The 26,219-nt window shown below is 41.1% G+C and overlaps 1 protein-coding gene across 2 annotated transcripts; it reads left to right on the top strand.

Annotated features, from left to right (window-relative positions):
* Positions 1-57: 57 nt before the first annotated feature.
* On the top strand, positions 58-26,014 carry ARGLU1 (arginine and glutamate rich 1). 2 transcript variants are annotated; one of them, XM_060080006.1, is made up of 4 exons: positions 59-656; positions 8,701-8,926; positions 11,220-11,303; positions 25,174-26,014. In XM_060080006.1, exons 1-4 carry the CDS (start codon positions 310-312, stop codon positions 25,336-25,338), a joined length of 822 nt encoding a protein of 273 aa, XP_059935989.1. In that variant the 5' UTR covers positions 59-309; the 3' UTR covers positions 25,339-26,014. The 2 variants fall into 2 exon arrangements, with proteins under 2 accessions (XP_059935990.1, XP_059935989.1); XM_060080007.1 differs by lacking the exon at positions 25,174-26,014 and having other exon boundaries at positions 58-656; positions 10,735-11,298.
* Positions 26,015-26,219: the final 205 nt, after the last annotated feature.

The following is a 26,219-nucleotide window of genomic DNA, read 5'->3' as shown; positions in this document are numbered from 1 at the left end:
CGCCTTCCGCAAGAAGCGTCAGGGGGCGGGGCTCGCGTGACGGCGCGTTGCGCGCAGGGCCTTGTGGGAGGGGCGGCCGGTGCAGCCGCGGCTGCCATCTTAGCAATTCCTGGCGTTGCGGCCTTGTCGTTGGCGGCGGCCTTCGTGGCGGCCGTCGGCCTCAGGGGGAGGCAGAAAGTCAGCTCGCTGATAGCTCTCCTTCCCCAAGCCTCGACAAGACTGCCAGCCCCCTTCCGGAAGCAGAGACGAGGGCAGCCGGGCACGTGCGGGGCCCGAAGCCAGCGGTTAGTCACAGCGTCGCCCGGAAGGATGGGCCGGTCTCGGAGCCGGAGCTCGTCCCGCTCCAAACACACCAAGAGCAGCAAACACAACAAGAAGCGGAGCCGGTCCCGGTCGCGGTCTCGGGACAAGGAGCGCGTGCGAAAGCGCTCCAAGTCCCGGGAAAGTAAACGGAACCGGCGGCGGGAGTCGCGGTCCCGCTCGCGCTCCACCAACACGGCCGTGTCCCGGCGCGAGCGGGACCGGGAGCGCGCCTCGTCCCCGCCCGACCGCATCGACATCTTCGGGCGCACGGTGAGCAAGCGCAGCAGCCTGGACGAGAAGCAGAAGCGAGAGGAGGAGGAGAAGAAAGCAGAGTTCGAGCGGCAACGAAAAATGTGAGCGCCCGCGGCGGGAGGGGCCGGGAGCCGGGAGCCGGGGAGGCGGCGGGTGCGGGGTGGCGGGGAGGGGGGAGCTGATTGGCCCTGGGGGGAGTGAAGGAGGTTAGCGGGGTCGCAGGGACCGGCCCCGAGCGGCTGCAACCCTGGCCTATGGAAAGCCTGGGGCAGGCCAGACCCATGAGTTGGCTGGGAAGGGCAGTAGTGGGGATGGAGCTGGAAGGGCTTGGAGCAGGGCAAGCGTTTTTGGCGCGAGAGGAGGAGGAGCGTCCCGGAAGTAGGGGGTGGAGTTCCGTGTGGGGTTGGAGCGGGCCGGCCCCGGGAAGTGGAAGGAGGACGTTGGGGGCCCCCTGCAGAAGAGCGTTCTTGCCTTGCACCCTAAACGCGGGACAGGGATTCTCGGAGGTGAACCGCTTCAGGTGGTTGAACGTACGCGGACCCAAAACAAGTCCTTTTACTTTAGTGTACTCCTGCTGTTAGAGACGTCGCGGTCGCTTTTCCTGTCTCGGGCCTGCTCTTTTTGTTTTCTGAGGTGTAAAAACAGAATGCGCGCAGCTTAAGTGTGCAGTGAGGTAAATGAATCTTGACGCCTGAGTTCACCTGTGTGACCAATCGAAGCCTGCTCCGTCTTTTCACTCTGTACTAGTTATGGGCTGTAGGTCTCCGTAGCACACTTCGGTGCAAGACTGTAACTCGTTTCCCTTTGTGGTGTATACGTGCTGTTCAGAGGATAGAATATTCGCTTTTACTTTTGCATTGGTCATATGCAGAAGAGTCACCTCTCAAGTACCTTTTGGTCTAAGAGTAGGTGCAAATGATTCGAAACGAATGAAATTTTGGTTTTAAAGTGTAGAGTTGTGTTTTGGTTCAAGACCCTGGTACTCTGATGCGCTGGGTATTCTTTCCCAAAGCCACGTTGAAAGGTGGAGAGATTTGCCAGCTCTCCCTGTTTAACCAGCCATCTTCCTCAGTTCTTCAGTGCATGTTTAGAAAGTGCTCATAAGGCAGGAGAGTTACTGAATATAGAATTTTCCTGAGACAGATTTATGAGTCCTGAACTGTGTAGGCGTTTTCAGTCTTTCTGCAGTGTAGTTTGTGTTATGTTCCAGCGAAGCTTGTTTCTGAAAGGAAATCATTAAGAGGTAGGAGACTGGAAAACTGACTACTGTTACTGGAGGAAGCAGTACCTGGAGAGCTCTTTCACTGCGTTTCTTTAAAACATGCACAACGCGTGCATTTTTCCTTTACTTAGAACTGTCGGTGGGAAGTATGAACACCGAGTACGAATAATTGTGTCACAAGAAAACTTGATTGTATAGAATCCAGTTTTTTTGGTCTGGAACAAGATCCTTAACTGTGAAGATGTAGCTCTCAACTGACTGTCAACAGATGAACATTTCAAAGAATTACCTAAGACAATTCTGAGATAGTATTTCCATGTGAAAACAAAGGATACCTCCAAAGAGTAATGACTTGCCATTCATTAGAGAGCTGAGACTTATGGGGAAGAGTGAAAGGAAACTTGGTGTGCAAGGAATAGATAGAAGCATTTAGCAAGCTACACGCGAATAGCAGAGAAGAAATCCAGGGATGAAATGAGAAAGTAGAGCAGTTATATCGTCCCAAGTTGATAGAGGAAGCACAGTGCCGTTAGCATTTATGAAGGGGGGAGCGGGCAGAGCTAGCAGCCACCTGTACACGGAATCCCTGCGTGTTGTGCAGCAGGCACTACTTAGTACGGTCTAACGCCTACAAACGCAGAGGAGACGATTGAACGATCTAGGTTTTGCAGTCATGGGAATGGGCAGAAGTCGTTGTTTATTTACAAATCCTGTTGGTTAGTTCATTCAACTGACCCTTACGGAGCATCTTAGTAAGTGCCAGACACTATGCTAGGAGCTGTTAATCTGAAGATGATTGACCCCTCCGAGGTCTCCATCTAGCTTGAAGACAGGTAGGTAGATAATAATACAGTGTGGTCAATTCGGTGATAGTGATGTGACTGTAAAAAGGAAGCATCCTGGATGGGTAAACACCTTAGTGCTCCTCGGGAGTGAGTGGCAGGTAAAAATAGGATTCTGTCAGGCTAAGCATAGGAGGATACATGTGGACCAAGGGAGGGAGCCCCCTCCACCCCTGCCAGAATAAAGGGAGGGGTGCGGTATGGTCTTAGGTGGAGTAAAGAGGTGACTATTGACTGGAACACATGAATTTCTGTAAGTATTCAAGTCATGGAGTGGCTGGAGAGGTAGGTAGAGGCTGGGAATCATGGGAAGGGTCTTGCCATATTAAGGAGCTAGGATTTCATCATAGGAACCAGAAGGGTTTTAAGCAGGCAAATGGCGTGGGACTGTAGGTTTGTTTTTAAACGGAGCATGTACTGCTGTGTAGGATAGAAAGTTACAGTAAGTCCACATAGGAGTAGTGAGGGAGCAGTTGTTGGAATGGAAGAGAGGGGCAGATTTAAGAAGCATTTAGGGCAAATAAAATTGGATGTGAAGCATAAGGGAAATAAAGCATTGTTTTGGCTCTCATGTTTATATCGTGGCTATTGCATCTCAGCCACCAAATGTTTAAGTAACTGCTGTGGGTCAAACACTAGTTAAAATGTCAGAAACCTGGACTTGGCATTTCCAATGCAGGCGCTAGATTTTGGATATAGTGAGTTCATCCAAGGTTGATACGGGGGACTGAAGCCTGGGGGAAACCTTGAGAGTAGATAGAACGGCCCAGGCAGAGTGGAGGGAGAAGAGCAGTTGGTTCATGGGACTGAAAGAGCCTTCGGGAATGTCCGGATGTACAGTTGGACAAAGGGAGACAAGTGTGTGATGGAGTAGAGAGAGAGAAGGTACCACAAGAACACGCACTGTCAAGTGTGCCTTCTAGAGGTCCAGTGTGAGATGGAGAGAGACGGCAAAATTAAAATCTCTTGGGCTTAACCGATTAGAAGGTCTCCTTAAGGTTGGAAACCAGATTGTTTTGCCATTTACAATTCTGAGGCCTTGAATACACTACCTACCTGTGAGCTCGATTTTCTTATCTGTAAAATGGAGATACCTGTCTTGCTTATTGTGAAGATTAAATGTATTTAGGTGATACTTGGCATGTGTGTAATGAGACTCAGTAAATAATGTTATTTAATGCAATTTTTTTACATGTAGGCAGATTGAACCTGGTGATTCTTACAAGTGATCTTACAAGTTACAATCTTGATGCAGTAAAAGGCAGACCTTAAAATTTAAAAAAAAATTTTTTCCTCACTGTTGAAAAGTTCATTCCTGTGGTTGAAAATTCACTTCAGAAGATTTCCTTCTCCTCCTTACGTCCCAGTCATTCAGTGTTGCTATCTCTTTCCTCCTCTGCCCCCTTATCATTTTTCATATGTATTATTTTGAGACGCTTTATGCCTGTTGTAATAACTGTTGGAAAAAATGAGTGGCTGAAAATGACTTGCAGCAGATCAGGATAATATTAATGGCATAGTAACTTACTGTAGCCTGTGGTATCTCAGTTCGCATATACTTGGTGTTCAACTGCATGGCATATCGAGAGCCTTCTAAATCAGAGTGTCTAAAGTGAACTGGGATCTATATGAGTGATTCTTAGAAGAATGCTCATTGGGAGAGCAAATTCGTTATATTGGAACTACGTACCTCAGGGAGGTTAGGGCTTTGAGACAAGACATTAGGGCATAAGATCAAGCTGATGTTGGTAAGAATTTAATCAATTTTTTAGGTAATTATTTTGGTAGCTAAATTTGTGTGCATACCTTTTGCCTTTAATGTTTGTCGTGGAGAAACAGTGCAGGGTAGTAGCATGCTTAAGATCGTTATCTTTGGAGTTGCCTAGGTTGAGGGTCACCTCACAGTCACCTGTTTAGCCTCAGGAGCCATCAGAGATGAACTGGATGCCATGGAATATAAAGCTTTTGGCAGAGTAGTTGGTATCTATTCAGTACTGAGTAAATACTGTTTGCTAATATTATGAAGCAGTTCCTAGAAGGACACTACTAGGGTTGAGTTTGTACATTTTAAAGACTTAAAAATAATATCAACCAATGCTCTGTACAAAGTCATACTCGCATTTAACGATGGGCCCTTGCTGTTTGTTTTAATAGTTGCCATTTTAAAGTTGATTGTGATTAGTGTTCTGAGAGCATGGAGAAAATGAGGACCTACTCTTATCTATTGAAAAACTTCAAGATTTTCATTCAGCCCTTTCATCAGGATCAGAGATTGTTTGTTTCTTTTTTTGGTTGCGTTGGGTCTTTGCTGCTGCACGTGGGCTTTCTCTAGTTGAAGCGAGCAGGGACCACTCTTCCTTGTGGCATGCAGGCTTCTCATTGCGGTGGACTCTCCCGATGTGGAGCACGGGCTCCAGGCGCGCAGGCTTCAGTAGTTGTGGCGCACGGGCTGAGTTGCTCCGCGGCATGTGGGATCTTCCCGGACCAGGGCTCAAACCCATGTCCCCTGCATTGGCAGGTGGACTCCCAACCACTGCACCATCAGGGAAGCCCTCACAGATTCTTAGCAAGGGGATGAATTCAGCAGAGGAGCCTGAGGAAAAGATTAGAGAAAGAAAAGAATATCAAGAGAGTGACAGCTCCTATGACAACAGTTTTAAGGAATGGCTAGGCAGTCATTTTAGGTGAAGGATCTTTCCTAAGATACTAATGGCGAAAATGGGTTGTTGGGTTTTTTTTTTCTTTTCTGAGACAGTTTCAGGGCTTCTTAAGAAAGTTCGCCCTGTAGCTGCCTTATCATTGATTATGATAATAAGTTTGTCATCAATAAGAATGAACTTTTAAAAATTTTAACAGCCACCTACCCCTCCCACCCTCCTTCAGCTAACTGGTAGAGGAAGGCTATGTTGTACTAAGTTTCATTCATTTCTATACCTTATATGTTTGTGCTTTTGTGGGAAAAGACAGACAAAAGAAGAAAAACACAGGGATACAGAGGTTGCTGAAACATGCGGAGAATTTTTACTTATCATGTATGTTAATACTTATATTTAGCTGTAGAACAGAGTCACAGAAGTATAGGCTCTATTAGTAGGTATTAGCGGGGTTCAGGTTTCTAGCACAGCATCTAGTGCATAGTAGGTTGTTCAATAAAGACTTGTCCTATCTCTCAAGTGCTTAATTCTGTTGTTCGTGTGCCCTTGGTTTTCTGGATCCAGGTGTGTGGGGGGAAGGGGATTAAAGCAATATCCGGCTCTTAACTTTTTCAGCACTGGATCTAAAAATTGATTTCAACTTTTTTCTGAGTGCTGAAGTAGCAATTTTAACCTTACCGAAAATAACAGTGACAGCAAAAATTACATCCTTGATCATGCTTGTTGGGGAACAGCTCTGCTCTGGTGCCCTGACCTTGCCTGTCTCCTTGTGTAGGGCGCAGCAGCAAGGCTTAATTACAGTCCTGGGGGTGCCCCGTGGTGCCTTCAGGAACAAAGGGGGATGAGCAGCCTTGTAAGAAACTCCACTAGGCCATTTCTCATCCTCTGGGTTTCAGCTGAGCTTGGGAGTTTCCACTTGCCCCTCCCCTTTAGGCTGGAAAACTGCTGAGCTGTACTTAGCTCGGACTCCTTAGCAGCAGCCACCTACTGCCTACACTGCTTGTCACCCTGTATGGCCTGTCACCTGGCCTCTCTGGTGTCCATCAGTGGGAGCAGAGACACAGGGAGCTGACAGCATGCTGATCTGGCTCCTGCTGTAAGTAAGCAACGGGGTGATTTGAGCTCGTTTTCTCCTTGCTGACCAGAGCTGCGGAGGTGTGGTCCCACTGGCATTGTGCCATATTGCTGTCCTCTAAGGACTGTTTGCCTGACAGAAACCCTGAGCATGTGTCAGGTCTTTTCCACCTTTACCAAATTCCTGAGTTAATTAGGCAGCTTTTCTACTGATAAACTAACCCAAAGCCTTATCCCATTCTTTTCCCTCATCTTTTACTTTGTGTGGAAAGTTTTAACTGGAACTTGGTTTACAGTGTTCTGCTTTAAGAGTTGTACCATTTTTGATATTTTAAAATGAGGTTTCTTTGTAGACGTTGCTACATTTACTAATTTTATAAGAACCAACTAACAGAAGAAAGCGTTGGGGGGGGGGTATGCTTCTGAAACTTCGTGTCATGAAAGCTTTCCAATTCAGCAAAATAGGGTATTAATCCTCATACAGCTGTCATCCAGGTTCAGCAGTTGTTAGCTTGCTTGTTTCATTTCATATTTCTGTCTTTCTCTTTGGATGAAGTAGAGAAACAATATTTTTATATTTGGAATGTAGTTTAATTTCCATTGAAATCACTGCCTGATTTCTTTTAGGTATTCCTGGCCATTCTAGCGTTGGGGTGGATAGCTCTTCTCTTTTACTAAGCTGCTATAGCTAAAGGCTTATTGAAACTACCCTAATACTATATTTCATTCAAAGTTAAAAAAGGAAAAGGAATATAGATAGAGAGTACATGTTAGGCTTTTGTGGGGGTTTTTTCCCCCAGTGAAAATCACCAATAATTTAGCGTTGGGGAGGAGATATTTAAGAAACAAGCAACAGAGTCTTCGGAATGGTTATCACACATATCTAGAACCTAACAGAAATTATGACTTCTCAAGTAGTTACTATCTCCCTGACAGAAATATGTAAAGATTATAAATGCAGAAACAGATATGAGTCAGAATATTAGATACACTGGTGTCAGTATGGTAACACTGTGAATAAATAACAGGAGTTGAGAATGAAAGCACTTCAGTGGGAATTGAATCACCCCCCAAAGCAGAGTTGAGTTGAAGTGGATTGGGTATTTAAAGGTCACTTAGAAACTGTAAAGTCTTCACTAAACAGATAAATTGAATGACTCTCATACATATGTACGAGTCATCAAAAGATAGAAGGGTTACAGATTCTGTTTAATTTTGTGGATTGTGAGAAATATGCAGCATTAATAGATTGACCTCTTAAGATTTAGGTATACTTTCAGAGTCTCTGCATTCATTCTAGCACAAATTATTGTCTCAAATAATGCCGTTCAAGAGAAATACAGTGTGAGCCACATTAAAAAGGAACTAGTGAAATTCATTTTAATATATTCCCAGTCTGTCTCAAAATACTCTCATTTTAACATGTAATCAAATAACAATACTTGAGGTCTTTTATATCTTTTATTCTTAGTAATCTTCAATTCAAACCAGACACATCTGGCTGGTGGCTGTCATATTGGAGGTCATTGGTATAAAATGTGCAAGGTTTCCACTATAGTGCCTTGATAAATGTCAATATCTTCAGCACAGAATTTCATTTTGAGTGAATAAGTTCATTTATAATACCTAAATGGGATTAAAATAATTAAACGATATCATGCTTCATTGAACTTTTTAGAAGTGATACTAATATATGTCATCCACTTTCCCATATCTAGAAGAGCTTTGAATTGAAAGTCAGTTAACGAAAGAAAAGGTGCAGTAAAGGGCAAAAGTTTAGAACCTGAATAAGTTTGCCTGTACTTTTGCTAAAAACTACAGTATGTTGCTTTAGCAGTCTGAATCTCTGAGTCTGTCTTTATTCTGATCTTGCTTGGGGTGGGGGAGGGGAGAATGAATTTAGCTGGTCTGAACTGCTTGCTACATAATAGTTTCTCCTGATTTCACTGTAGCTCAACCCTTAGACTGAATGGATTGACAGATGAGCAAATCATATATTTAATAGCTTGTCCTTTCCTTATGAAGCTGGTAACGAAAGTAGATTTCCTGTTTCAGATTCACTCTACAGTTCCTAAAACTACTGCATTAATAAGCTGTTTGTATAGACTAGTCTTTTTGTATTTACTTTAGAAAGTGACAAAAGAAAAAAACATGATTTTATATTTATTTGAATTTCTGTATCTCTTAATCTTTTGGTATCTATCATTTCCTTGAATGTTACGTGAAAATGAGTTGTAAAATCTTAGAAATATGTAAGCAGACTCAGTGTTTTACAGACTCACAACTAGTTCTATTTCAATTCTTAGGTTTATTTCTTACATTATCTAAATCCTTTCCCCACTTTGTTTGCTAGTCGGCAGCAGGAAATAGAAGAAAAACTCATCGAGGAAGAAACGGCACGAAGAGTGGAAGAATTGGTGGCAAAAAGGGTGGAGGAAGAATTGGAGAAAAGGAAGGACGAGATTGAGCGAGAAGTGCTCCGAAGGGTCGAGGAGGCCAAGCGCATCATGGAAAAGCAGTTGCTCGAAGAACTCGAGCGACAGAGACAAGCTGAGCTTGCAGCGCAAAAAGCCAGAGAGGTAACGCTCGGTCGTTTGGAAAGTAGAGACAGTCCATGGCAAAACTTTCAGTGTCGGGTGTGCCTGCTGCGCAGTTCAGAAAGAGATGGAATGCAGACCAATTCCTTTCTCGTCTAAACTTAACATTGCTGCGAAAGTTAATTTTTTAGCCTATTCAGATGTGCTGACTGATACTTAAAAGCTATTTTCATAAAACTATCCAAGGATACTTTTTGATTTAATGGAGCTGGCTTACATATTTGAGAAGTGTTTGAAACTTTTGCCATGGCTGCAGGACTTACATTCTTTTTTTGGGAGGGTGGGGGGAGACAGGGAGTGGTAAAGGGAAAAGGTTAAAAATCCACCTGTGGTTACGTGTTCTTCTTTTCTGTTTATCTCTCTTATTGCCTAGACTGTGAGAGGCTTTTTGCCTTCAGTCAGATTAAAAAGAGCAGGGCCTAACATTGAGTGATAGCACCTGCTTTTGATAAGTAGGTTTTCTTGCTCTTCTTTTTTTCCTTCTTTTATCCCTCACCCCCCTACCCCAAATCCTGCCTCAACACAACGGACTAATTCTAGCATTCTGATCGTAAGGCCCTCCGTTTTCCTAATGTGTTGCAAAGATCTTTTTAGGAAAAATGTCCAGATTATTCGTCCACTTTTTTAGTATCTACTAACAACTCCTTTTTTTCTCTAGAGAGTTATGAAGGAACAGGTTGTCCTTGTCTGGAGTCAAGCTAAACACATGATTTGTTTTATCAGCAGCTGGAGCAGAAGTTGAAAATGTCTTTCTGTGAGACAGTAATTTGCTACTGAAGCTTTATGGCTTATTTGCACTGATTACTCCAGTATCCTAAAACTTGTTGAAAGTCACTGGCACACTCAAGGCAAATTACCTTACAGCACCGTGTGTGTCCCTCAACATAGTTTGCACAGTGACTGTGAATTCCATTGGTGTGTGCCGTAGGAAATCCCGTGGTTATATTTTCTTGAACTTCAATGTTTGACTCAAAATATGTGACTCATTGTCATTTTTAATCTTGGCATTATTGTGGACAAGTTGACGTCTTATTAAATCTCTTGTTTCCCAGTAAGCTTAGCTTTTCAAATGCATTTTCCCTTGTGCTGTCTTTAACTAGATATACATGTCTATATTTGGTGGATATCACAAACTCTGTGCCATTGAGTATATGAAATTTTTGTTAGTGCCTTTAATAATGAAGATACTTTTGGAGTAATGGTGCTGTCTTGTAGCGAGTTATTAATCATAGGAAGATTTTTTTCTCTTCATTTGCTTTTTGTTTCATATTAACAATTTTTTTTTACACGGACACAACCCTCTGACAGTCTTTCCAAATATTAAAATCATTTGAATATGTATGCTGTGATCTCAACACTGCCCAAACCATCAAGCAATCTTCATATAGTTTGCATTATAAAATCTCATTAAGTTCTCCAAGAAAAAATAAATTACAGAATTTTATTTCCTGACCATGCACCCCCTGGATTCCTGAATTTCAGTTCAGATTGTAGATGACAAGATAAGCTGCCTTTAGAAATTGTCAACATCTGAATGTTAAGTCCATTCTCCCCATGGAAGAAGCCCTTAGTTCCATGAAGTATGGATTACCATTTGTATTTTTCACTAACAGTAAATGTATTTTTCTTATTAATTGTTTGCCTTAGGAATGATGAATTACATTTTTTGTTCCTTCTTACCATAAACATCTGCATTCCTCAGCTCAGCCTTCCTTGTATGTTGTTTCTTTATAAATGGTTGAGCTGCTGATGCAGGTATTGCCAAGCTAACAGTACAAATCATTTTAAAGAGGAAGCTGGCGCGTATGGCAGCCGAGGAGCACACTCTGCAGGACACTGGACAAGACAGTAAATATTCAACTTTTAATGCTGATTAAAGGAGTATAGGTAAAGAATACGTAGGTATACATAATTGGTGAGACAAATATTCACTTTATTTATATTTTATATATTATTTTTTTAATTTGGTAAATACTATCCAGTTTTGTAGTTGTCCTTGTTGATTTGTGTGATATTAAAGTATTAGTAATAATTGCCAGGAAACTGTCATTAGGGAGGGTTTAGTTGGTTGCTGTTTGGACTGGGAGGGATGATTTAAATTTAGTACTAGAAACAAATTTTAGTGACTGCACAGTTTTATCATTTGTCAGACAGAAGGTAGCTATAAAGCTACCCTGTTTAGTCAGATCGAAAAAAATCAGAGGAAGATTAGTAAATATTTTATCAATAAAAAATATTTTATTTTTCTAACATCTTAACATGTCCTCCCCTTTAGGAGGAAGAACGTGCAAAACGTGAGGAGCTAGAGCGAATACTAGAAGAGAATAACCGAAAAATTGCAGAAGCACAAGCCAAACTGGTATGTATAAAGCATTCGTGAAAAATATTTTAGAGTTCTCGGGACTATTTTAAGGGATTTGAGGGAAAAGTAGGAATAGTTGACTAGATTTTAGCTACTGTCTTCTAGAGGAATCTGTTTGGGGCAAGCCAGAAATTCTGATTAATCTGGAGAAAATTCCAAAATTCACAGTGGTTTGAAACAGCTTTCCTAGGGGAAATTGTACTATCCCCATCCCTAATTTCTTCTGTACCTAAAAAAACAAAAACAAAAACTTGAAGGTTCGTAATTAAGCCTACTAATATGCAGTGTTTCACTTGGCATTAGTTGCTTTGTTACCAGTTACTAGACAGAATAAGTAGAGAGTATATATTTGATAGTAAGTGTATTAGATTAATAAATTTTTTTCATATTTCATGTTTATAATCTAACAAGGAACACAGAGACTTAAATAATTACAATATGAGGTACGGGTGTAAAAGGAGATACAATTTTTACATTTTAATAAAGAAGTCAGTATAAGAATATTGAAGTAAATATTTTAAATAGAAAAATTAATACATATCACTTCTATTTTTCTTTCCCATTCTGTATTTTAGTACTTCTCTTTGTTTGTTTGTAGCATATACTAACATTTAAAATAGAATTTAAAAATAGATATAATTTTGGGGGTAGTAGGGTTTTCCCAATTAAGAGTATGAATATATTTTGAAGCATTCTCAGCATGATGTAAAAGAAAGCTAGAATTAAAGGACTATGGATATAAATAAATCAAAAAATGAAGGGGCTTCCCTGGTGGCGCAGTGGTTGAGAGTCCGCCTGCCGATGCAGGGGACACGGGTTCTTGCCCCGGTCCGGGAAGATCCCACATGCCGCGGAGCGGCTAGGCCTGTGAGCCATGGTCGCTGAACCTGCTCGTCCGGAGCCTGTACTCCGCAACGGGAGAGGCTGCAACAGTGAGAGGCCCACGTACCGCAAAAAAAAAAAAAAGAAGAAGAAGGATAGTCAGACATTATAAGGGAAAATTTTCTTTTCCTTATGAAGATGGCATATAGGAATTGTACTTCAAAGTAAGAATATAAATCAGAGATAGAGGGAAATTTACTTAGGATGAATGAGGATTTGTGGTATTTACTGCCCAGGAATGAAGACATGACCCTAGAGGGACTCTTGGTTATAGACAAGTTTTGTCTAGTTAGAAATGTGTTGAGAATCATGCAGCCATAGGAAGACATTTGCTGCTAAGTCATACTTTTGACTGGGGGAGAAAAGCAAGATGTAAGCTCCAGTTAAGCGATTCAGAAAAAACAAATTCTGTGACTGTGTTTATAAAGGCACAGAAAAAGATCTGGGAGGATCTAAGTAATTAACAGTGGATCCCACTGGGGGGTTGGTGAAGGAGGACTGTAAATAATTGTTTTATAGTGAATAAGAATGGGGAAGTTAAAACCACCAGCAGTTGGTTCTAGAGTATGATCTTTTAAAAGATAATCTGCCCCAGATAAGAGCCAAACTAGAAATACCCTAAACAACTTACTGAACATGATGCCAGGGATTCTTAATATCGCTGTCCTGGTTACTGTGAAAGCCACAAGGAAAGGGAAAGACCTACTCGTGCTTTACCAATGAAAAGACCTTAAAATCTGCTTAGGTGGAAGAAGCACCATGAATATGAGGTGGGTGAGAAATCATAATAAGATGTATCAATACATGCTGATTAATACATATGTGATAATGCTTTTTTTTTTTTAGTGATTCCACATAAGGAGAAAATCTCATGGGAAGTGTGCATCTTAATTTTAGTTTTGAAGGTTGAGCTTTGAAAGGTAGATATAGTCTTGTTTCTAAGGCCATGGATATTTGCAGAAGAGATGAACAGTATAGTTGGTGCTAGAAACATTGAAGCAAAGTTACCCAGTACGTGGGATAGAATTCCTCTTAGAACGTGGTGTAAGAGACTGTATAGGGAGTTCAGTTTGCGGATGTCCTGAAAGGCCAGATTGTGACTTCTAGAGCAAAGGTTCTAAACTTGGTATACCCTGCCAAAGTCTTGATCCTTTCTGACCCTGGGGTAGCTGTCTGAGTGCCTAGGGACAGCTTGGCCTCCTTATGTTCCTCTAATAGCCTTCTTTGTTTACCCAAATGAACCATAAAAATAGGCGAAGATTAGCAAAGCATATTCTAAAGCAGTGCTTTTCAAGTGGTGGTAAAGTTGCCCAGATTTTGTTTTTGTCTTTTAATCCCAGTTTGTCTCAGACCTCTACTTTTGCAAAATACAGTTAAGACGAATTATTAGAAAAATTAGGTCAAATTGCTATAGAAGTTTCTAAAATGCTTATTCTTGGCTTCTGCATATCTTGTTGTGGATCAGTTATAGTTTGCACTGTTGTTGGTCCATGGGCCATACTTAGAGTAGCACTGCTCTAGAACCCTTGAGTTTGACTTCATATTAATAGACTGTGCAGTGACGCTGCTCTGACTGCATGTTATCAATAAAACTTGAGTGAAAGGGTATCTTAGGGGAAAAGAAGCTTGAATTTGAGGAAAATTTGTAAAAATTTGGACATAACTAATTTGCTTCTTGTGTTCAGTAATGTTGGAAGCATAAAAAATTATTGTTCCTGTTGGAGAGAATTAATTTTTATTTGGTTCTATTGGTGGCCACGTCCTTGCCGGGAAAGTAGAGTACCCTTTGTGTAGGAAGAGACGAGAAAATGTTACTGTATAAACATGCAGGGCACACTGTTGCAGTTTCTCTCATATTTATTGTCCTTTCCCCTTCCTCTCAATTTTGAGCACAGTTCTTTAATCTTTATACACGTTTCCTAGTATTCACATTAGGAAATACTACATAAAATATATTGAAAGTCTTGTTAAAATAATAGACATATGAATAAAAAGTAATTTGGAGATAAAAGTAGCCAGGATGTTAAGTTCTCTTAAAGGCTTTAGTGTATTAATTGTGGAGACAAGGCCAACTCCAAGAAAAGTCAGCTAACTATATGGAAATATTTGCTGAGTGGTATGAGTTACATGAGGTAACTGACATAATTGCCCTGGGAACCTTCCTGGAAGAGAGACCACTGCTCTGGACCTTGATGGACAGTTAGAAATTGAATTTAGGGTGAGGACAAGAGGGTGAGGAAATGAAGTAGGGCAAAGACCTTTAGGGAAGTAGAATTAGAAAAAAAAGCAAGAATGTGTGGGATCTCTTGGGATAAGCAGTAGTAGTTGTAGTAAACCCACTTTATGTGTAGTCAGAAGTTCAGGTTTTGAAAGCAGATTAGACAGGTTGGAAAAGAATGTACCCTGGGGGAGATTTCTTGTCTATAACCATGAAAGAAGAACACAGTGATCTCTTGTAAATCAATAAAGGAGACCAACTTCCTGAAAGGGGGGGAAAAAACTACTTCGAGATGTAAAAGAGGTAATTTCACACAAGTAAAATGAAAAGGAGCTGTAATTCCTGAAAATAAATCCCAACCTTAATGGAAAAGCAAAGAAATGCCCCCTCTCTTTCTTTTTCTCTAATACTACATACCAAATTTGAAAAGACTTTTTTTTCCCCCTGTTAGTACCAAGTGTTGGCAAGAATATGGTATAAAGAGACCCTTTATATAGTGCACTATCCTGGGAGTGTAAATGGATATGACCATTTTAGAAAATACCAGTAAATCAGTATATACCAGGAACCTTAAATTTTAATTCTGCTCCTCAGAACTTACCTAATGGAAACTGAATCCAGTACAAATCAATTCACACACAAAAATGTTTTCCCCTTATTTGAACAGTGAAAATTGCCCAGGTTTTTAGATAAATTGTAACACATACATACAGTGGATTTTTCTGTAGTCAAAAAGCATCTGATAATACAGGGGAAGTAGCTAAATACAAAACTTACATATACATCATGATTTCCCTAATTTGAAATGTACATTTGTACATTTAATAGAAAATATGCCAAAGTACTGAGAATAGTTATCTCTAATTGGTAAGCCTATAAGTAATTTTATACTTTTCTCCAGTTTCTACTTTTTTTTTTTTTACAAGTAATGTGTATCACCATTATGATCAGGTAAGAATAACTAGTAAAGAAAGTAAATTTAAGCCACACTTAGACTAACTTTTAAGTAAGCCCTCATGACAAAACTTCAAAGATTGCTCCCAGTAATGTCTGTAATAAGGAACAGATTAACTAAGCCATACGGACTCTCATATATGATACACGATAAGTGGTCTAGACCAAGAGTAGTTTTTGCTTATTTTAGTTCCAAGTTGTTTATCAAGATACTTGATTTTATCTGTCCATAAGGAGGCAAGAAAATATTAACGAACATACGTATTTGGTTTATAAAATCAAACAAAAATTAATCCAAATGTGGATTGGCTTGACTTGGCTTTTTGGCAGATTGGTTCCTAGTTCTTGGGTTAGTATTGGCATTGCACAGCTATCATCAGACATTTGAAAGGCTGTTGTTAGTATGATGGAGAATTTTAATTTTCTTTAAAACGTTAAAAGTAGTACTTAAAATTTTTCAAAGTCCTCTTCTTCACACAGTTTTTAGTGATGCGTCTGGGAAAAGCCCAGATACTATTCTGAAATGTGTATGAATCTTATTTATTCAGAATGGGAAACAGACTAAATGAAGGTGGTAGGTAGGTGTTGCCATGGAATGAAATGTTCTAGGAGGTTATGTCAGTAGGAAAAACGACCCCTCAAACTGTCCCCTGAAATTCTGGGTCTATAGTATATTTCCTCTCTTTAATATTGAAATACTTTTCCCCTTTTCCCTTTTGCCAGTCAGGGAGAGTGAGTGTGCTCATGGTGCTATATATATAACACGTGGTGTCTCACCAGCTTGAGAGGTGAAGGGATAGTACCATGTTTACAGGTTGACTGTATAGGAAATGTATTCCACATACTTCAGTTTCAAGTAAACCAGATCTCACTTTGCAATTAAGAGATAGCTCTGAAAAGAGTTCTTAGGGAGATGTAAGAAAGAATTTTTTAATGTTTGTGTAGTAGACAGAAAAATGTCTCCTGCCCCCCAAAAAAGATATCCATGTTCTGGGCTTCCCTGGTGGCGCAGTGGTTGAGAGTCCGCCTGCCGATGGAGGGGACGTGGGTTCGTGCCCCGGTCCGGGAAGATCCCACGTGCTGCGGAGTGGCTGGGCCCGTGAGCCATGGCTGCTGAGCCTGCGCGTCCGGAGCCTGTGCTCCGCGGTGGGGGAGGCCACAGCAGTGAGAGGCCCACATACCGCAAAAAAAAAAAAAAAAAAAAAAGATATCCATGTTCTAAGTCCTAGAACCTGCGAGTGTTACCTTATATGAGTTAAAGAGTCTACACAGATGTGAATAAGTTAAGGATCTTGAGGTGGGGAGTTTATCCTGGATTATTACTGTGCCCTGAATGCCTTTACATGTATCCTTATAAGAGGGAGATGGAAGGAGATTCTACCACAGAACACAGACAGGAGAAGCCAAAGACAGAACAGAGAGAGATTTGAAGATACTGGCCTTGAAGACTGGAGTGATGTGGTCAGAAGACAGGGAATCCTCTTAGCAGCCACCAGGAGTTGGAAGAAGCAAGGAACAGACTCCCTTTAGATCCTTGAGAGGGAGCACAACCCTACTGACACGTTGATTTAGGTCCAGTAATCCTGATTTTGGACTTCCGGCCCTCAGAATAATCTTGTGCTGTTTTGAGCCTACCTAGTTTGTGATAACTTGTTACCTAAAAATGTGGAAGTGTTTCTGGTATTGGACAGTGGGTAGAGGCTGGAAGAATTTTGAGGTACATGATAGAAAATGCCTAGACTGTTAGTAGGAATATGGACTTTAAAGGCACTTCTGGGGACTTCCCTGGTGGTCCAGTGGTTAAGAATCCGCCTTGCAATGCAGGGGACGTGGGTTTGATCCCTGGTCGGGTAACTTAACTAAGATCCCACATGTCGCAGGGCAGCTAAGCCCACTCGCAGCAACTAGAGAGCCCACGTGCCGCAACTACAGAGCCCATGCACTCTGGAGCCCATGTGCCACAACTAGAGAGGAGCCCGGGTGCTGCAGCTAAGACCCAACACAGCCAAACATGAAGAAAGAAATCCCTTTTTTAAAAAGGCACTTCTGGTTAGGGTTAGAAAGAAAATGAAAGCATGTTATGCAAACTGGAGGGAAGGAATTCCTTGTTATATAGTGGAAGAAAACCCAACTGAACCTGTGTCCTACAGTTGTGTGAAAGGCAGAACTTATCTAAGTGACGAAGTTCATATATAGCTGAAGATATTTCTAAGCAAAGTGCAATCTGGTTTCTTCTCAATATTTATGTAAAATGCAAGAGGAGAGTAATTGAGGAAAGAACCAAGAAGTAAAATAAATGAGAACTTGATGTTTGGGGAAATTTTTAGCCTATTTAGATTGCAAAAGATGCTAAAATTAGATTCACTATTAGAAAAACTTGCTCTGGAAAGAAGGCTAAGGGTATGACTGGACATCCTTTTGCTAATGCTGAAGAGTTTATGCCTGTGACTCATAGGTTACCTCGGCCATTTTAGCAAAAGCCAGGATTAGATGAGATTATCCAGAAAAGACCTGTGGAAGAGCCTGTTGTCTAGTGGCCTGATATACATGGGAGACTCACAGTGTTTTTGAGGGTGTTATATCAGCAGAAGCACTGCCAACATGGATTGAAAGGGAGAGAAGACCTAATGATGAAAGGCTTTCAGACGTCACTAACATAGGAAAAGGTGATATGAAGTCAGAAGAGAAATATGAAGGTACTGGCCAAAGGCATGTGGCCCTGGAATATCAACACTGTGATTTTGTTGCAATGATACTGATTTTGGACTTCCTGCCTTCAGAATAAACTTCTGATGTTTTAAGCTATCCAGTTTGTGGTAATTTGTTACAGTGGCTACAGGAAACTAACATAGTTGGAAAGAGAATGGGGCATTTATGCTAGAGTGAGTGTATTATGTAAGTTAAAAGAGCACAGTACTTAGGATGGCTCGTAATGACATATTTATACATTTTAATAGATAGGAAAATATGGTATGGCATCAAATGTAAATGTCAATTAAATATTTTAATTTGAAAGAGTGGGCAAATTAGGTAAGGATTTTTAAATCATTGAGAGGCTTGTTCCCAGTTGATAAGGTAGAAGGCTGATTTAATGATGTTAATGTATTCTTGGCAACGATTTTTTAAAAACTTTCTGGACATTAATGTATTGACGTTGTGTGGGGTGGTGTGAAGGATGGAGACTAGAAACGAGAAAGCCACTGAGGTCAGTGAAGAAGGTAGGCACTTGATCAGATGGGAGTAGAAAGAGTAACGAGAATAGTTGAGCTTGGCGAGTGATAAGGGTGTACAGAGGGCGGGAGAAGAGGAAAAAGGAAGGAAGGTCAAGTCTGTTGTGGGAACTGGGGAGGACCTGATGTGATCGTGCTAAGAGCCAGGGATCACCAGGCATTAGGAGAACTTTCTCAAAAAGAAGTGAACACTGAATAAGACAAACAGAAGAACTGAGTAAAAGAACAGAGAATTTAGGCTACAGAATATTAAAAGAACCACATCTAGAAGAGTACAATTTTTTTGTGAAATTTATAGGACGTGAATGGTAAAATCCTGAAGGTATCAGATTTCTCTTTTGGCAGTAACACAGCACTCTCTCCAGAGGTCTGGAAGGCAGTGAGTTTTGTACCCAATGTTTCTTTTCAAACCAAGCTCAACTATCAGTCTGTTCCTTCTTGAAGCAATTGTTTGTACTTTAAGTAAAAGGGGGCTAGAAGGAGTGTGGTGGTATGATTTCTCTTTAGATGAGTAGCTAATGATATCCCGTAATGATAGTTTAGTGTATATCCTAAGGAGGTAACTATCAGAATAACTAAATTGCCATGGCCCCTGGGGGAAAAGAGGGAATTGCTTTTTTCAGTCCTTCTTTGTTATTTTCTTTTTTAAACCTTGTACATGAATAACATAATAGTTTGCTAAGGGTCAAAACTAATTACATTAAATTTCTTTTTAATATTTTTTTTACTCATTGTTTATCTAAAAGGGGACATACGTTATACTTGTTATGGAGGGGAGGGTGCATTAAAGAAACAAAATTTCAGAATGGCAGAGTGAAACAGGAGGTATGTTTTGGGAGGTTAAAATGCAGAAATTCACATTTCCGAGTAGGGGCATGATTCCTAATTGTAAGATTTTTTTAGTTCTTCCCATCATCGCAGTAATCACTCCTGATAAATATTTCTATCTTTAGATTTTTGCAGTAGGACCTCTAGGTAAAGTGGGAGGGGAAGACAAAAGATACTGGGAAGGGGGTTAAGTAGACCCTTCTACTATAATGGTATGTTTTGCTCTTGTGTATTTCATCTCAGCAGTCATTCTTTTTGCATGGGGTGCAGGGTTGAAAGCCTTTCTGAGACCAAACAGGGTCCTGGGTGTAGTGGCTGGGAAGGACTGCCCCACTGTAATGGCTCTAGTATGGTGGGTGTATTACCTTTCTCTTTGGCCTCCCTGATGTCCACCACGTTAGCCTTGTAGGAGAATTTAGTGTTGTTCACCTGTATGAATACGAATGTGCATACCCTCCCACCATTTGGAATAATGCTTTCTTTAGCATACATTTGAAGCGAGGGGAGAGGAACAGTGTATATGTGCCAGCAGATGGGATCATCAGGAACAAAGCAGCCTTTCAGACAGTTAACTGCAGAGGGAGGTGGGAGGCAAGGCTTTAGAAGAATACCTAGCAAGTAAGGTGTAGAGTCATACCACACTTACAGATGGATAGGCAGTTTTTTGTTTTTTGGGGGGTTTTTTTGCGGTATGCGGGCCTCTCACTGTTGTGGCCTCTCCCGTTGTGGAGCACAGGCTCCGGACGCGCAGGCTCAGCGGCCATGGCTCACGGGCCCAGCCGCTCCGCGGCACGTGGGATCTTCCCAGACCGGGACACAAACCCGTGTCCCCTGCATCGGCAGGCGGACTCTCAACCACTGCGCCACCAGGGAAGCCCTGGATAGGCAGTTTTTCATCACTTGAAAGCCACTGTATTAAAATGAGAGACGGGTTTGGTTTTTCTCAACTCGCCTGTTTTTTGTTTTTCTTTTTTTCTTTTTTTTGCGGTACGCGGGCCTCTCACTGCTGCGACCTCCCCTGCCGCAGAGCACAGGCTCCGGACGCACAGGCTCAGCGGCCATGGCTCACGGGCCCAGCCGCTCTGCAGCACACGTCCTCCCGGACCGGGGCACGAACCCACGTCCCCTGCATCGGCAGGCGGACTTCCAACCACTGCGCCACCAGGGAAGCCCATAGCCTGTTTTTTTTTTTTAATATTTAAAATTTACTTTTATTGTCAAGATTTATCAGTTTACCAAGACATTCATTAACTTCCAGTTGAAAAAGTTTTTGTAACTTTCAGTTCAACGTAGTTTTCTTATTTTATTTTTTATTTATTTTTGGCTGCGTTGGGTCTTCATTGCTGCGCGCGGGCTTTCTCTAGTTGCGGCGAGTGGGGGCTACTCTTTGTTGTGGTGCGTGGGCTTCTCGTCACAGAGCACGGGCCCTAGGCATGCGGGCTTCGGTAGTTGTGGCTCACAGACTCTAGAGCGCAGGCTCAGTAGTTGTGGCACACGGGCTTAGTTGCTCCGTGGCATGTGGGATCTTCCCGGACCAGGGCTCAAACCCGTGTCCCCTTCATTGGCAGGCGGATTCTTAACCACCGTGCCGCCAGGGAAGCCCCAGTTTTCTTACTTTAGTGCTAAAATAGTTGTTTTCCTTCTCTGGTCACTGTACTTAGGCCCTCAAATATTTTTTGTTTGGTTTAAAAGATAATTCCCAGCATTTTAAAGTTTTGCACTTTACAGTGTGTTCTCTCATAATTATCTTATTTTATCTCGTAATTACCCTGTGATAATTTCATTGTTATTGTCATTGCTGTTAGAGCCCATTCTTTATATATATAGTAAGGATCAAAAAAAATAAGATTTTCCCAGGATTATTGAAGTACTGAAACTTAAAGACCAACTATGCATGTCATAAAATTCTTTTTTGTTTTACAAAAGCCTTATGAGTAAGTTTTACAAATAGGGAGTCCTCCCCTGATGTATTAGAATTGTTGAAAACTTACTACAGGCCACATTTTAGGATACATGTTTTTTTACATAAAGTAAAGACACTTGTATCTGTATCATTCTTTTTATTTGAAAATGTCTTTTTTGGTTATTCTTTCTGCAGTTTTATTGAGATATAATTGACATAACAGCACTGTATAGCATACAGATTTGACTGACATGTGATCACCGTAAGTGTAGTGAACATCCATCATCTTGTTTCTTTCTTTGCCAAGGTGTAATTGTATATGCTTAGCTTAAAGCTGTAATAGAACAACATACAAATATTTAAAAGACGGGAAAGACCTGCTTGATTTCCTTTTTTAGAACAATTCCATTGTCAGGTACTTGTACTAGGCACTGTGTGCTTAGCACTGGGGATAACACTGTGGCTGTAACTCCTGGTTAATGACAGCTCTCCCTCTGTACATACAGACACGCTTTTGTCTCCTGTATTTGTAGACTTCAATGAAACTGAACCTTTTCTTTTTCTTCACTCAAATCTAAAGATAATTTCAGTGCAGTAGAAACAGTATTTTCTGTCTGTGAAGGAAGTTACTTTTTAAATCTTTAGTTTTTTGATTAGGTAATATCACATGATTCACACAGTATTTTTTAATATATTTTCCATAATGTATTTAATAGTCCATATTGATGAATATTTGGGTTTTTCCAGTCTTTTACAAACCATGTTGGAATAAACTTGTTCAATTTTGCATGTATGCAAGTATGTTTATAGTATAAAATCTAGAAAATTAAATTGCTGGATATAAAAGTACTGTGAAATGTAGTTTGGGGTGGATAGTGCCAAAGTAGTTTTCATAAATTTCTCAAATGGGTTGAGGTTGTGATGTTCAAACCCATTAGTCCCCACCCAAGCTTCTTTCTAATCTGCTTTCCTAGGGGCTGAGTTAGAACCTTATGGAAAAGTGAGTCTGGGGTGTTTATCCTGGAAAGAGTTTCCAAAGCACAAGCGTACCCCCTGAGAGTCTTTATTAAGTCTTGATTGAGTTGCATGTGCCATGCTCTTACCCCAAATGTGGGATGATTTATTAAGAGTGGATAAATTTGCATATGAATTTACTAATGGTGATCAGAAGCGGATGATTATTTCTCTTGTAATTATCAGTGAAAGTCTAAACAAGAGAATGGTGATTTTCAATGGACTTTGACACACAGGTAATATTGTCGTAGAAAAGAATGGCATGAGCTGAGCTGGTTGGGGGCAAGGTAGAAAGGATATGGAAAGTCATAAATAGTACGCTAATCTAGGAAGTTAGGCCATGTCTGTGCACAGTGGAAATCATTGGAAGCCTGAGGGCAGGAGAGCACAGTGCTCAGGAAAGGTGAAGCCAGCAGCGTTGTGTGGAGTGGATTGAAGGGCAGAGAGACTGGAAACAAGACCATTTTAGGACCGCGCAAGATCTGGGGCCCCCGAGCCGGCAGGGCGGCAGGGGGAAGGGACAGAGCTGTAGGGGAGAGAGTAGAAAGGAGGAGAGGCTGTAAGGGGAGGATTGACACACCTGAGGGCCGCTGGGTGGTGTCGGGGAAGAGGTATGGGGGGAAGGAAGTAGGCCATGCTGGGTGCGCGGCAGGAGGGAGGCAGAAAGGGCCGATTCCTTTTAGGGTTCAGCTGGAAGAATGTAAATCTTGAACATGTGGAGTTCTGAAGGTATTAAGGAGGTTTCCCAGTTGGCTGTTCCTTAGCCAGCTGGAAATGTAGCTTAGGAGAAAGGTATGGGAGAGGTACTTGGGCTCTCCATTGGGTTTCCACCTTAGGGGAATACAAAGATACAGAAGGTTGTGAAAATCCACTTGCCCGTCTTGCCTGCCCACCTGATTCCCACTTCTTCAGTTTTGGGTCTTCCTCACCTCTGACCGTACTTGGTAACAGTGGATTTGGCCCACTGTCTTCCACCTTTTAGGGTCACGGTCCTTCCCCTTACTTGCTCCCCACCCCACCGGCCTCCATCTTAAAGTAGAACAAACCTCTTTCTAGTGTGACTTATGTCTTTAAAAGTTGGGTTGGTTTTTTTTTTACCTACAAGATAAAATTTAAACGTGTTATTAGGTTGAATACCAGAACTTGTTACCTTTTCCATCTTCTGCGGTGAAGCCTATAATTCAGTCACATTGACTTTTAGTATTCCTGAAAAGAAAAACCTATCCGTGGAGGACCTTAACCTTTTGAACCTTAGTGTTTCATTTATGGGAGGAGAGAAAATTTTTAAAAGACAAGTTCAAGTGAACAGAAGAATGAGTAAAGGGAAAGACCACTAAACTTGTTATTAGTTTTTGACCATCTAAAAAACAAGTTCAGTAGAATAATGGAGATGTAAGCAGTGAATTTTTAAAATTTGACTTCGAATGGAAATAAGGCATTCCGAAGGATGCAGTGCGTATTTTAAGATCAAGGTCAGGCGGGGGCAAAAAGGACAACTCAGTGATGATAGCTGAGATTTACAAGTCAAGGGTTGGAGCAGGTTTCCTAAACCTTGGCACTGTTCATCTTTGGAGTTATATAGTTCTTCGTTGTCGGGGAGGGGGGCTGTCCTTTGCCTTGTAGGACGTCTGGTGGCCTGTTCTCCTGTTCTCTGCCCACTGGGTAACAGGAGCGCCGCCCCCACACATGGCGCACACACATGACACATGCACACATGCCACACGCTACATGCGCACACACCACACACGAGGCATTGATGGGCACACAACACAGTGTGCACACGGCACACACATGACACACCCGGCATGCACACACACAACACACATGCACACACACCACGACACACACCTACACATGGACACATGATACATGACACACACCACACACAAACGGTGCGCGCATAACGCATGCACACACAACACGTGCACACGACACACATGGCATGCACACACAACACATGCGCACACACACACACACACTATACACATGAAACACGCCCGTTGTGACAACCAACCACACACTTCCTAGTGTCCCCTGGGAGAGGAGTAAAATTACAGGTGGTTGAGAGTTACGGGAGTGGACATGGAATCTTTGGGGAGAGGGAGCAGCTTGATGAGGACGGAGCTCGTGAGAATGACCTGATTTTCTTGGTGCACAGGGGAGTCTTCTGTAGAGAGCACAGGAAGGAAGTCGGTTGCTTGAGACTGAAGGAGTTGTGAAGGAGTCGAAGGCATTGCAGGAATTTTATTGGTATCTATTTGAAATTAGATAGCTTTTTATAGTTAGCCAGGTCAAAAAGGTCTCATTTCTCTCTCCAGAAATAAACTTACTCTTTCATGGTTGTATATTGACAATATAGTGTAGCTCCGTTGGGGATTTCTGTCTATAATTTTTGCATGCCTTTCTAATTATAAATTTAGTTACAGTAATTGGTAATAACATACTTTGAAAAATTCATGCCTTGATTCCTATTTGACAGTTTGTTAATCTGGTGCACCGAGGGTGTAGATAAAATAAAAATAGGTAATAGGACAAAAATGTATACTGATCTCGACATGATTTGTAGAAACTTCTTTTCATTTTCAAAATGTTCAAGTGCTTTCCTACAATTTGTTCATATATTTTTCATAAAAAACAAAATCAGAACATGTTGGAATAATTAATAAGGAGTTCTTTTCTAATTCCTAGGTATTTTTTCCTGATACTTTCTATGTGATCTTAGGCAAGATTTTTTAAACATATACTTTTGTGTGCTCCTGTTGATGAATTTGTCACCCAATTTCTGGAATATTACTAATAGAAGACATGAAATTCTAATTTTTTACTTTTACCTTTCAGGCTGAAGAACAGTTGAGAATTGTTGAAGAGCAGAGAAAGATTCATGAGGAAAGGATGAAACTAGAACAAGAGCGACAGCGTCAACAAAAAGAAGAACAAAAAATTATCCTGGGCAAGGGGAAGTCCAGGCCAAAACTGTCCTTCTCATTAAAAACCCAGGATTAAATTGCAAACTCTGAACTTTTTACAAAGAAAAAATGGAAAAACTTTGTATGGTAGCTTCATGTTGAAGTGGTTTTTTTTTGTTTTGTTTTGTTTTTGTTTTTTTAATTTGGAAAATCTGGAAAGTTAGCTTGTTCTAATAGGGGCTATGCTCTGCAATTCCTTTTTTTCCCCTCCCCCCCTTTAATGTCCATTAAGTCAAATCCTTATCAGATCATTGCTATCTTCCAAAAAGCGATATTTTTTCACCTGTTGGATTCTGTATTGGTGATCTGAAGAAGAGGAGATCACTTTGTAAACTATGGATGGTCTGATAAGGTTTTTACTGACCCACTGACTTCAGAGTTATACTCTGTGTACTACATCATAATGCTGGTTTTGCTGACTTTTTGTTTTTTTATATATTTATAAAAAAAGAAAAAGTTGGTAATTGCATTGGAAGCGCCCAGGGTGTTACTGGACCTTTGTGGTGTATTGTTAACCAGTGTCCTCGTGATACTGTAACTCTTGATGTTCCTGACACAGGTAAGGAAACAGTTGGTCAGCTCTGATACAAAATACATATACAGTTCAGTATTGTCTCTGTTCAACTTGTTTTTATTTCATTGATGAAATCAAACCAGCATTCCCCATTGTGTAAATAAATGATTTTGCTGAATAAAGTAAAGTCTTAAATTCATATGTTGAAGCAATTTTTTTTAAAGTTCTGTTAAGTCTTAAAAGAGGGTGGTTTACTTTTTGATGGTCAACAATCTAGAAATCCTAGGACTATGCTGTATATTTCTTTTCACTTTTAACATAGGATTTATATGTACATTAAATATACTTGAGAATTAGTATTTAATGGCTATTTTACAGATACCTAATTTATGCTGATACAACAA

This window comes from Mesoplodon densirostris, chromosome 17, assembly GCF_025265405.1.
Source record: "Mesoplodon densirostris isolate mMesDen1 chromosome 17, mMesDen1 primary haplotype, whole genome shotgun sequence".
Taxonomy (NCBI): Eukaryota; Metazoa; Chordata; class Mammalia; order Artiodactyla; family Ziphiidae; genus Mesoplodon; species Mesoplodon densirostris.
Note: the sequence above shows the minus strand (reverse complement) of the source record. Positions and strands in the feature narration are given on the sequence as shown.

Excerpts from the sequence above, each read along its gene's own strand:
- ARGLU1 (XM_060080006.1), top strand. The coding sequence starts at position 310 with ATGGGCCGGTCTCGGAGCCGGAGCTCGTCCCGCTCCAAACACACCAAG. Across the intron at positions 657-8,700 it reads TTCGAGCGGCAACGAAAAAT|TCGGCAGCAGGAAATAGAAG; the intron begins GTGAGCGCCCGC and ends TTTGTTTGCTAG. Across the intron at positions 11,304-25,173 it reads CAGAAGCACAAGCCAAACTG|GCTGAAGAACAGTTGAGAAT; the intron begins GTATGTATAAAG and ends TTTACCTTTCAG.